We start from the raw sequence: 13,228 nt of genomic DNA on the forward strand, positions 1-13,228 counted from the left end.
TTTTTCACAACTACCATATGTCTCACGGAGTGTTTTACAGCCAATGCAGCACTTTTTGTAGTGTAGGCAGTGTTTTAATGTAGGAAACATACCGGTTAATTTCTACAAAGCAAATGGCCACAAATGGGAATGTGATATTTATCAGATCACCTGTTTTTGTGAACTTGATTGATGGGTAAAAAATTGGCGAGGACATGGGAATAACTCACTTGCTTCTCTTCAAAATAGTGTCATGCAATCTTTTATGTCTACCTTAGAAAGCAGAGAGTGCCTTTATTTTACGTCTCATTTAAAAAAAAAGCATGATTGACTGTGCAGCCCTCCTTCAGTACTGCATTGCACTGAAATATTCACCTAGATTTTCACATTTAAGTTTCTAGACTGGGGCTTGAACGTTCAGATTAAGGGACAAGATGTTACCCACTGAATCATGGTGACACTATGTGACACTATAAGCTTCTGTTTACTTTTTGTTCAAAGCCATAAAGGTGTTCTTTATACTCTTAATTATCAATCCTCTACAAATAGGAAACAACTTCTAAGAAATTGGTCTTGAGTGGTGAGATAAGTTATAACTTGGTTTAGTAAGAAAGTAGAATACTGGGAGAGATAGTTAGCACTAGAATAGAGAGCACTAAGGTAATAGGTGGAACAGGAATAAAGAGTAAATGAAAACTTTCAGAACCAACATTACATAGCATGCACATGAATAGATAGAGTGAAGTAAATACGATTGAAGAGTCACAGGCACAGATTACAAAGTGAAATTTTGATTCTAATTCGGTCAAACTAACAAATATTTACCTGGAATCAAGAGAAAAAAAAACACAAATATGGTCTAATGAGCAGAACAATAGCATGTACTTTCTCAGACGCATTAAAACTTCTTTACTACTGAAATAATTCCACAGAGGCTGGTATCCAACCACCAAGTCACCCTTTACTCCATGTGGAAAGTCTTTGACTCTGGCACAGCATTGTCAGAGTCAGCTCCCAGGGTGTAAGAATCTCTGACACTCCTGTTTATATCTGTCTAGCCCGGACTCTCTAATTGGACCAGATTGGATTACAACTATTTTTTCAATGTTAAGAATATTAATGCTGATTCAAAAATTTGGAAAAAGAAGGCATTTGTTCTAAAGATTTGGGTGCATGCAATCAAACCTGTATTTGAATGGTTAGGTCCAAGGATTCAGTGACGGCTGTAGGTTTTGTTTCCAAGAACAGTGCGGGAAAAAATTTCTTAATCCATAATATAAACCCCGTCATACCGATAACTGTTCATTTCATGAAATAAAATTACACTTGCAAAATGGAAAAAAAAAGATTTATATAGCATTTAATAGCACCGCCTTGTGGCTATGTGCATGCCTATGTATACATCAGAATGAATTAGTTTAGTTTTGTGTTGACTCTTCATGTACCGCCATTATTTTAACTGCAAAGATGTTGTATTTGGTGACAAGGCGGGATTGTGCATGCGTGTAGCTGAATCAGGTTGTGGCTGTAGCAGAGACCTGGCTGAAGGCTGAGCAAGGCTATTGCGCTAAATATTCCTGGGACAAAGTGCAATGTGAGAAAACACTCTCAGCTTTTGGTTAAGAATGCACGACCCGGAAGTGTGTTGGAGGTAGCTTCAAATGGCATTCAAGAGGGCAATGGATGATCATTTAAACAGAAACAATGTGCAAGGTTATGGCTGGAGGATTGCACTATGACATACTGCTTGTTCAGAGAGTTAGTGTAGACACAATGGACCAGACGCCCTCCATCTGCATCATAAAGAATCTGTGATACTGTGAAAATACTCACCAACTTTAATGCAGCATCAGCTTTGTTCCTAGCTTCTAATACAATGTTTGCAGCTTCATCAATGAGTGCTTTGATGTTGGAATGTGTGTTGACAGCCACTGTGGCATTCAGAGACACGTTTCTTACAGCTGCAAGGGAACTAATAGCAGGAAATGGGTCAGTTAAATGGCTCAATGAAATTTACACAGGCGTACGATTGCAACAAAAATTGCATTTCTCTGTGTACGTTATCAGTGCTTACTTTCTTCCCACTGCCTTCGCCTGCTTTGAACAAAAGGGATGTGACAATCTGGCTCCCAGATATTTCTTTCTGAATAAGAACCAATGATTTACAGATTCCCCCGCCACTGCAGCTGTTGTGCAAATGCAGACATTGCAGACTGAACAAGCCTGGACCTTCAAGTCAGTTACATGGCAGAATGACGTTTAATTTTTCAATATAAAGTTACCCACCTTGCCTTCAGGCAGTCTTTTGTAAAGGAGTCTGCCAACTGTGTGTGTAAGGGGCAGTAACAGCAGTAAGCACAGAACCTAGACTGTTGTGCAAGTCTGCAATACTGTAGCTGTGAAATAGTTAGTGATGTTAATAAACTTCATGACATCTGTCTCAACAAGAACCTGGTGGTTTACGTTCTGAAGTCTAACGTGTAGAAGCCTACAAAGCACATTCAGCAGCTAGAAGACATTCTATTGCTTCAGTGGCCTGTCTAAGAAGTAACTTGTTAGTATGGTCTGCATTTTGTTCAAGCTAACAAATATTCGCCTGGAATCTGAGAAAACACAAATATGTTCTAATGAAATACAACTTTATCACATGTACTACATCTGAAAGAACACTTGTTTAACTACCATTAAGTGTTAAGAGTATTAATGCTGCTTTAAAATTTCAAAAATGGTGGCCTTTGATCTAAAGATTTGGGTACATACAATCAACCTTGTATTTCGAGCGTAAAACATAGAACAGTACAGCACAGTACAGGCCCTTCGGCCAATAATGTTGTGCCGACCTATTATCCTACTAAGATCAAACTACCCTGCATACCCTACATTTTACTATCCTCCGTATGCCTATACAAGAGTCGCTTAAAAGTCTCTAAGGTATCTGACCCCACTACCACTGCCGACAACGCATTCCATACACCCACCACTCTCTGTGTGAAGAACCTACCTCTGACATCTCCCCTATACCTTCCTCCAATCACCTTAAAATTATGTCCCCTCGTAATAGTCATTTCCGCCCTGGGAAAAAGTCTCTGACTATCCACTCTATCTATGCCTCTTGTCATCTTGTACACCTCTATCAAGTCACCTCTCATCCTTCTTCGCTCCAATGAGAAAAGCCCTAGCTCCCTCAACCTTTCCTCATAAGACCTGCGCTCCAGTCCAGGCAGCATCCTGGTAAATCTCGTCTGCACCCTCTCTAAAGCTTCCACATCTTTCCTATAATGAGGTGACCAGAACTGGGAATGGTTAGGCCCCAGGCTTCAGTGATGGCTGTAGGTTTCGTTGAGTTGGTTGACCATCCATGATCATACTGAATAGCAGAGCAGGTTTGAAGGGCAGAATGGGCTACACTTATTTTTATTTTCCATGTTTTTATGACAACCATTATTGTTGTGTTCAAATCCTACATTAGACTTAAACCCACAAACATCTCACTTACAGACAAAAACGGTATTAACTCAGTTACAGCTCACACAGGTACTCGATCTGAGTTGGTTTTCTTGCCAGCAAAACAAAACAATAAAAGAAAAAGACTCAAAATTATACAGTGTTTTTCACGACCAACAAATATCTCACTGCACTTTACAGTCCATGAAATACTATGGAAATGTTCCAGTGTAGCAGCCAGTTGTTCACACAGCAAACAAACACGACTAGGTAATCTGTTTTTCTCATGTTGATTGGGTGATAAATTTTGGTCAGGACATGAAGGCTAACTTCTTTGATTTTCTCCAAAATTGTGCCGTGGGATCTTTTACAGCTATCAGAGAAGGCAGATAAAGGCTTTAGTTTGAGGTCTCATCTGAAACACAGCATCTATCATAGCATAGCCTCTGTTCAGTACAACACTGGGGCCTCAGTCTTGACTTGTGTGCTCTAATCTGAGAATGGAACGTGAGCCCACAACTTGAGCAAGTGTCTCAGAGATGAGAGTGCTGCCAAACTGCATCACAGCTGACACATGTATGTAGTCAGTCTGACTTCGTTTCCTTGACAGCCATATAATGCAATGAATTGTGAAGGGGGACAGGCTCACTGGTCACAATGGCTACTGAGCAGACTGCAGCTGCTACAGAGGAAGCGGCTATGTAGACTTACCTGTTTAGCAGATTTGCAATCTCACTAAGTTCTTCAGCATGGTCTTCTGCCTTGTAGACAAGGCTGAGCACACTCTTCTGAGTCATCTCCATCACCAACTTGTCAAGGTGCATCCTCATCTTAGTATTCCACAAATCCAGCTGGTCGCTGTATTGCTCCAAAAACTTCATTCAACAAAACAGGGTGACAATTTTAACATAGTACAGAAAATACACAAAGGTATACACCAAGATGTTCCTAATAGAACTTTTTAAAAAGACTTTTACAGGATATGAGCATCATTGATAGGGTAACGTTTATTGCCCTATTTAATTCCTTCAAGGTGATGGTGAGCATCCTTCTTGAGTTGCTGCAGACCACAGTATGTAATTATACTCATAGTGCTGTTAAAGGAGGAGCTCCAGGTTTCGGACCCAGTGAAAATGAAGGAATGGTGATCTAGTTCCAAGCCACGCTGTGCAGGTGCTGCTGTCGGACTGGGGTGGACAAAGTGAGAAGTCACACGACACCAGGTTACAGCCCATACAAGTTTATTTGAAATCACAAGCTTATGAAGTGCTGCTCCTTGTCAGACGAAGGAGCAGAGCTCCAAAAGTTTGTGATTTCAAATTAATCTGTTGGACTATAACCTGCAGTCATGTCACTTCCGACGTTCCAAGTCAGCATGGTGTGTGGCTTGTGACTGTGCAAGGTGAAAGATTTAATTAATAATCTTGTGTGCAATGTCCTTTAGAGATGAGTGACCATAACATGATAGAATTATCCATTGGTATAGTAAGTGAAGCAATCCATTCTAGAACTACAGTCTTAAATCTAAACATGGGAAACAGTGAGAGCATGAGGCATGGTTGACTGTGATAGATTGGTAACTATATTAAAAAGCATGATGGCAGATAGTCCATGGCTGCAGTAGTCATGCATTCCTTTCTGGTGCAAAATTACAACAGAAAATGTGGCCCAACTTTGGCTAACAAAACAAATTAAGTGTTAGATCCAAAGAGTTGCTAGATTACATTGAGAAAGCAGACCATTTTCAAATTCAGCATTGGGGAACCAAAAGATTGATTACGAGAGGGCTAATAGAATGTGAGAGTAAACTTGCAATGACATAAAATTAATGTAAAAGCTTCTATAAGTATGTGTAAAGAGAAAGATTAGTGAAGACAAATCTAGGTTCCTTACAGCCTGAAATGTGAGAATTGATCATTGACAGCAAGGAAATGACAGAACAATTAAACAACTCCTTTAGTTCTGTCTTCACAGAAGACACAAATAACTTTCCAGAAATTATAGATAAAAGAGCTTATTGAGAAGGGAAATTGAAGGAAATTAGAATTAATAAGAAAGAACACAGCTGGAGACATGAATAAGACATAAAGCTGATAAATCCCTGATAATTTATATCCCTGGGTACTAAAGCAGGTGATCATGGAAACATTGGTGGTTGCTCCAAAATTCTGTACATTCTCAAACAGTTCTAACACATTTGACGGAAGCAAATTTCATCACATTATTTAGAAAAGAAAGTGCGGGGGCAGAAAACAGGGAATTACAAACTGGTTAGGACAGCATAAGTAGCATATGAAATGTGACAATCTATTATAAAGGACGTATTACAGGACACTTAAAGAATATCGCCAATACAGTGTGGAGCTGGAGGAACACAGCTGGTCAGGCAGCATCAGAGGAGCAGGAGAGTCGACGTTTTAGGTCAGGACCCTTCATCAGCATGAACTCCAGGATGACTCTGACTCCAGCATCTGCAGTTCTTGCTATCTCCGAGTGACTTAAAAGAATATCTACAAGATAGACAAGGTCTGTGCAGATTTATGAAAGTGGAATCCTACTGGAGTTATTTTGAGGCCAAGGTAATGCGTTGTTAAGTGAGATCCAGTGGATATGGTGAATTTGGACTTTCAGGAAGCTTTTAATAAAGTGCCACATAAGTGGTTAGTATACAAGATTAAAGTAGATAGGATTGTAGCAATATACTGGTGCGGATTGAGAATGAGCATATAGGAAAAAGACAGTAAGAATAAATGGATATTTCTTGGGATGTAAGGCAGTGACTAGAGGGTACCGCATGGTCAGGGCTTGTGCCCAGCTATTCATTGTAAATATCGACAATTTGGATAAAGAAATCAAATGTAATATTTACAAGTTAGCTGATGATTATTAAGCTACAGAAGGTTCAGAATATATTTACCAGGATGTTGCCAGGTATTGAAGGTTTGAGTTATAAGGAGAGGCTGGATAGGCTGGGACTATTTTCACTGGAGCGTACGAGATTGAGAAGTGACTTTATAGAGGTTTATAAAATAATGAAGGGCATAGGTAGAGTTAATAGTAGGTGTTGTTTCCCTAGGATGAAGGATTTCAAGACTAGGGGGCACTATTTTAAGGTGAGAGGAGAGAGATTTAAAAAAACATATCGGGGCAAATTTTTCACACAGAGAGTGGCTCGTATGTGGCATGAACTTCCTCAGGAAGTGGTGGCTGTGGGAACAGTTACAACATTTAAAAGACACTTACATAAGTACATGAATAGGAAAAGGTTTGGAGGGATAAGGGCCAGGAGCAGGCAGGTGGGACTAGTTTAGTTTGGCATTATGTTCGGCATGGACTGGTAGGACTGAAGGGTTTGTTTCCATGCTGTACAGCTCTATGACTCTAGAAGGAAACTGAGTGTTGAGTGGAAGGTAACGAGGCTTCAAGGTGATTTAGATAAAGTGAGTAAGTGGGCAAAAGTACATGGAAAATACAGTGTAAAATGTATAGGTATGAAGTTATACACTTTGGTAGGGAAAACAGAATGACAGAGTATTATTTAAATGGTGATAGATTAACAATGTTGATGTATGAAAGGGACATAGGTATACCTGTACGCTGGTCAACAAAAGCAAACATGCAGGTGTGGCATGCAGTTTGGAAGGAATTGGGTACACTGGCCTTCAATGCAGTAAGATTTGAGGACAGGAGCAAGGAAGCCACACAGCAGCTGTATGGGGTCTCGGTGTGACCGCACCTGGAGTACTGTGTGCAGTTTCTGTCACCATACCTAAGGAAAGATATAATTGCTAGAGAGAAAATTCACCACACTGATTCCTGCATTGGTAGGTTTGGTCCTTTGAAGAGAGATCGGCTCAACTAAGCCGATATTGACTGGGGTTTAGAAAGATAAGGGAATCTCACTGAAACATGTCAAATTCTGACAGGGCAGGGCACGACAAGCTGGATGCAGGGATGATGCTCCCCCTGGTGGGAATGGAGGCGGAGGGTGGTGGTGGTTTCTAAAACAAGGAGTTATGGTGACTGATTAATGGGATAACCATCTTTGACTGCAGTGAGGAGAAACTTCTTCACTGATGTTGGTGAACCAGCATAAGGTAGAGGAGGTCAAGTCACTGCATATATTTAAGAAACAAATAAATAGATTTCTAGAAGCCAGAAGTGTCAAGGTGTACTGGGAGCGAGTTGGAATAAGGCATTGAGATAAAAGATCAACCATGGTAATGTTGAATAGTAGAGGAGGCTTGATGGGGTGAATGGTCTACAGTTGCTCTCATTTCCTGTATTTCTATGGACACAAATTGAGTAAGTGGATAAAAGTACATGGAAAATACTGTATAAAATGTATAGGTATGAAGTTATACGCTTTGGTAGGGAAAGCAGAACGGCGGAGTATTATTTAAATGGTGATAGATTAACAATGTTGATGTATGAAAGGGACATAGGTATACCTGTACGCTGGTCAACAAAAGCAAACATGCAGGTGTGGCATGCAGTTTGGAAGGAATTGGGTACACTGGCCTTCAATGCAGTAAGATTTGAGTACAGAAGCAAGGAAGCCACATAGCAGCTGTATAGGGCACCTGCAACCCTGGGTCTTTCTCGACTTCAAAGCAGAGCACAAGACACATTCAACCACATTCGTAACACAGATACCTGCTGGCTCCTTTAAGGACTTAATGGGTTAATTCACTGCAACTGGCTTCGTGTCATAGATCCATGAAGCATCACATCGGATGATCCCTTATCTTTGGAATTGACTAATCACAATCAGTATGGCTGTGACATTAAAACTAGGCTCAACACTTCCAGCTGAAGGAGCTATTGGAAAGGGAACAGTTGTAGAGATTGATTGCAAGAGGATTGCATTCAGTAGGAGTGAACCCACTGGCACCCAGTATGCCAGTCATACACGCAAAGCATTGTCAACTGGGCAAGGTGGCAAATTGTTTGTGGAACTATGCCTGAGTTTTGCAATGAGGAAGAGGAAAGCGAGGGAGGAAGACAGTTTCTCTCCGTGTAGCACATGGTCTGCAGCGGTTCAAAAACTCAGCCCACCACCACCTTCTGAAGGGGAATGAGGAACTAGAAAGAAACGCAGGATCATTCACTGATGCCCACATTGCATGGGTGAATTTAAAAAAAAGTTTAAACAATTTATTTGTAATGATTTGCACAAATCCAATCCAATTTGAAAATTTGGCTCTTGCAGCTAAGTTTTGTTCGTCGGAATAGCAGTAGTTCACCTTGGGTGACACAAAATACAATCGATTAAAATCAAAATTTATGGCGGGTTAATTACTAACTTGATGAATGTGGAATTAAAATTCTGGTCACATTGTACCTTCCATCACATGGTATTTCCAATGCTGGAGCTATTCGATGTTGTCACAAAGACATAAGTTGCAGAACAGCTCCTGATCTCCAGGCCACAGGGACAGTCTCTACAACCCACACTCTCACACTACCTGTTGATTTGCTGTTTAGGAGCACTGGTAGGAGCCCAGGAGCCAACTGGCAAATTTGCTCTCTTAGTCGGCAACATTGGCTGGCAGGAACATGAAAACCAAAGTCTACAATTATAATGAAACTTACAGCTGTGTTGTTCACAATGTCTTCTGTCATATTTACTGCAGTGTTCAACATCTCTCTTCCATCTTGGATCACGTTTGTTGTCAGCATCCTGATATTCTTGATAGTCTGCTGCTTTTCCTGTGGACGGTCATGTTTTGACATGAGTTAGCAATGTGACCAAAACATGGTCTCTTTCAACAAAGACTTACTGGTACTTTCCAAACCTGAATGACAGGGGTTTGATATGCTGGAGGACCTCCTTTTCTGTCAATAATTTTACTATGAACTCACAAGAATGTTAGTATTTGCAGTGTAATTGCATTGGACGAGAAATTCAGTACCTCAAAATTGAGGTTCTGGGATCATGGGTTCAAATCCCATCAATGGCAGATGTTGAAATTTGAATTCAATAATACTCTAGAATAAACAATTAGACCAATGACAACGATGAAACAATTTTCCATCATTAAAAACCTATGTGGTTTGATGTTCAGGAAGGGAAATTTGCCACCTTTACCTGGTTTGGCCTACATACCGGCAGCAATGTGACTGTCATTTAACAGCCCTCTGGGCAATTAAGGAGAGGCGATAAATGCAATGCCCTCATCCCATGAGCAAATGAAGAAAGAAGTGATTTTGCATTTTTATGGGAGGGATATTAGAGTAAGTTTTCAGAGGTTCCATTCCCAGTGATTTCTGTGACTTAGCCATGAATTAGGAATTTTGATTTCAATGCAGCCCCTTACCCTCTGCTGTTTCTAACTTGTCACTGCATTGAGAATAAAACCTACACAGATATTTATCCCTTGAACTGAGAATTCTTCCTGGACATCTCTGTTCATGAAACCTTGCAAATTTCAGCAATGACTGTTCATAGCTGGGAACTGTATCCAGTTCAATGGTAAAGAACCATTGGTCAACCCTTATGATGGTGCTATGGTTTTAAGAGATGTATTTTGTCCTTTTTTTAATGAAGTAGATTTGAGACAGAGGTGCTGAGTAGTCTGCTTCAAAACCAATAAAGTAAACAGCTTGTGAGGCCTTGGGTTTTTTTTTAAGTTGGAACAATAGAAGCAGCATGAATGGGTGAGATCAAGCTCCCACAGAGTCAGGATTTTTAGTTTTAGCTTCCAGCAGTTGCTGGGATCTGAAGCTGGATGTGGAAGCCTCTTATTCCTCTCTCTGTTACAGGTAAAAGCTGGGGGTCTCTTGCTGCTGCTAGAATTGCATGTGAGACAATCTGCTTTACTGAATTTGCCTTTGCCAAGGGTGTGTTTATGGGATGTTACTATATTTGGAACAGTTAATTAGTAGTAGTTTATATATGTATTTATTATTTTGTTAAGCATTTCAACAGTTACAGTTAAGCCAATTCTTTTCTTTTATTATGCCTGTATTTTAATTATAATGTATGAATAAAGTCGGTTGTGTTTCAAGCCTGGTAACGTGACCAATCGAATTGCATCTGGATCACAATGCCTTGCACTTACCTTAAAATAAGGAAAAGTTAGTGTCTAGATTATCATCATGATATATTTTGAGGGGGTTTGGTCCGGTCCGTAACACCCTTCAGGCTCATTTGTGATACAAGGGTAGCACATTTGTTATATTTTAAGCTGTTATCTTATGAAGGGTTAAGTTATGAGGAGAGGTTATACACATTTAGCCTGTTTTCTCTAGAACTGTGAGGTTAAGGGATAATCTGATCCAAGTCTTTAAGATATTAACATGAAAAGATGGTGTAAATAAAAACGAACTATTTCCACTAGTTGGAGGTCCCAGAATAGTCTATAGAGCATAGTCTGAAATTTAGGGCCAGAATAATCAGGAGAGATGTTAGGAAGCACTTCTACACATAAAGGATGGTACAGGTTTAGAACTCTTTTCCACAAATGGCGGTTGATGTTAGGTCCATTGTTAATTTTAAATCTGAGATATATAATGTTTTATTGAGCAAACGGTACTAAGGGATATGAGCCAAGGGTAGGGATATGGAATTAGGCCACAGCCATCGCTTAAGGGTGGAAACAGGCTTGAGGAGCTGAATAGATGACTCCTGTTCCTATATTTTCCCTTTTACCTGGAGCTCTTGCAGACCACTGGTGATGCTGAGGAGAAGCCTGCTGCTTTCGTTGGTGTTTGAACGTGCTTTGTTCACTAGCTCTCGAGCTTCCTGCAACTCATTGGCATGTTGCACTAACATAAACTTGACCCTGTTTTTCAAGTCCTCCATTTCCTTACGGGATTTCTGAAACGCCTTCTGCACGCTGGCCAACAGATGGCGTGCCGCTCTGATTCATGAAAGAAAAATCATAAAGGTATCAGCATTTACATGCAACTGTCCATGGATTTGCAAATACAGCTCTACCTCAATGTTCCACTACCCGTGCCACCCAGTCCTACACTCCCAACATCAACAATGTTGTAACTTCATTGCAGAATGTGCCTTGCCAACAGCAACAGGTCTGCCTTGGTCAAAGTCAATGATGATAGCTTCTGCGATTGTCAATAATCGTCACCTTGTCTTCAGTGATCACTCTCTGGCTTAGGCACTCCATTCTGCCCCAGTATTTCTCCCCTTTATCTACGTGGGAGGAAGGTTGTCCTCATAATGCTTTTGCTTGACTCAAGGAGCTCATCCTCGGAAAAGGAATCTCATTGCACCTCTGCATCGACAACTCTGAAGTACCACAAAATGCCATCTTAGCACTCTTTTTCCTCATCTTCCTGCAACGCCTCAAAAGACAGAGGTCTCTTTGGTCAGTTCACATATCTGGTGGATCTCTGTCCATGGGAGGTGCCTTACCACCATGGCTGAGTTCTCAGCACTGGCACCATTATTGTGGGAGATGCATGCCAACAGGACAAACACAGCAGTGCCCACTTATATTGCACATCTCTCAATTATAGAAAAGAGGAGCAATAGGCCTTTCAGCCCATTCGGCCAGCTCTGCCATTCGATCAGGGCTGATCCTCCATCTCCATATCATGCTCACCTTTTAGTTACACCTTTAGTTTCTCAGATATCTATTTCTTTCTTAAATGTAGGCAGTGACATTGTCTCCCTATTCCTATCACGATAGAGAATATTCCACAGGAACACCATCCTCTGAGTGAAGTAATTCCTCCTAATCTCAGTTCAAACAATATTCTGAGATCATAATTCTTCAGGTGGGAAAAAAAATCACAAGGACGAATGTGGGTTAATTAACGAGAGCTAGCATGGATTTCTTAATGAAAACATCATATTTAACTAGGAGACAGGAGCTTTTTGATGAGATAACGGAGAGGTTGATCGGGGCAATGCTGGATGTGCATATGGAATTGCAGAAGGCATTTGACACAGTGCCATACAATAGACCTGTGAGCAAAGATAGAGGTATGGAATAAAAGGGATGGTAACAATGTGAATATAAAATTGGGAACAAAAAACAAAGTTGCTGGAAAAGCTCAGCGGGTCTGGCAGCATCTGTGAAGGAAAAAACAAAGTTAACATTTCGCTTCCGGTAACCCTTCCTCAGACTTTGTTTTCTCCTCCGCAGATGCTGCCAGACCTGCTGGGCTTTTCCAGCATCTTTGTTTTGTTCCTGATTTACAACATCTGCAGTTCTTTCCGTTTTTATTGAATATAAAATTGGTTATGCGATAAAGTAATATTTAATGGATGTCCTTTACAGTCTGGAGAAGGTTGGTAGAGAAGTTGCCCAGAGATTAGTGTTGGGACCCTTGCATTTCCTGACATTTATCTCCATAGTCTAGAGCTTGGTCCACAAAGCATAATTTTAAAATTTGCAAGTGACATAAAACTTGGAATCATTGCAAACTGTTGAGTTTACAAAAAAATTGTTAGGATAGAGTTGAACTGCAAAAGGACATTAACAAGTTATTAGAGTAGGTGGATAGGTGCGAGATGAGATTCCATGTGGAAAAGTGAGAGGTGCTACATTTGGTTGGAGGAACATGGAGAGACAATAAAATTAAACGGGGATGCAGGAGCAGAGAGACCTGGTTTACCTCTGCATAACTCATTAATGGTGACAGCACAGATTGAGAAAGCAATTAATAAAGTAAACTTTATCCTAGACTTTACTAATGGCAGCATAGAGTATAAGAGCAAGGAGGTTAGGGCTGCGCTTGTACAAGACACTAGTTTGGCCTCAGCTCAATTTCTCACTAGGTTCTGGTATGTTTCTGTGGTTTAGAAAACCGTCAGGGTGACACACCCAAGAAG

The 13,228-nt window shown here is 40.6% G+C and overlaps 1 protein-coding gene across 1 annotated transcript in view; it reads right to left on the reverse strand.

The window, feature by feature from the left end:
• Positions 1-13,228, reverse strand: part of lama1 (laminin, alpha 1) — a 221,825-nt gene that overhangs the window by 68,110 nt on the left and 140,487 nt on the right. Inside the window, exons 35-38 of the mRNA XM_048596187.1 lie at positions 11,078-11,288; positions 9,019-9,135; positions 4,135-4,298; positions 1,813-1,951 (exon numbers count right to left, since the gene is read on the reverse strand). Of these exons, the coding sequence (XP_048452144.1) occupies positions 1,813-1,951; positions 4,135-4,298; positions 9,019-9,135; positions 11,078-11,288 (631 nt within the window). The remainder of the gene's footprint in view (positions 1-1,812; positions 1,952-4,134; positions 4,299-9,018; positions 9,136-11,077; positions 11,289-13,228) is intronic.

This window comes from Rhincodon typus, chromosome 4 (assembly GCF_021869965.1).
Source record: "Rhincodon typus isolate 14 chromosome 4, sRhiTyp1.1, whole genome shotgun sequence".
NCBI lineage: Eukaryota > Metazoa > Chordata > Chondrichthyes > Orectolobiformes > Rhincodontidae > Rhincodon > Rhincodon typus.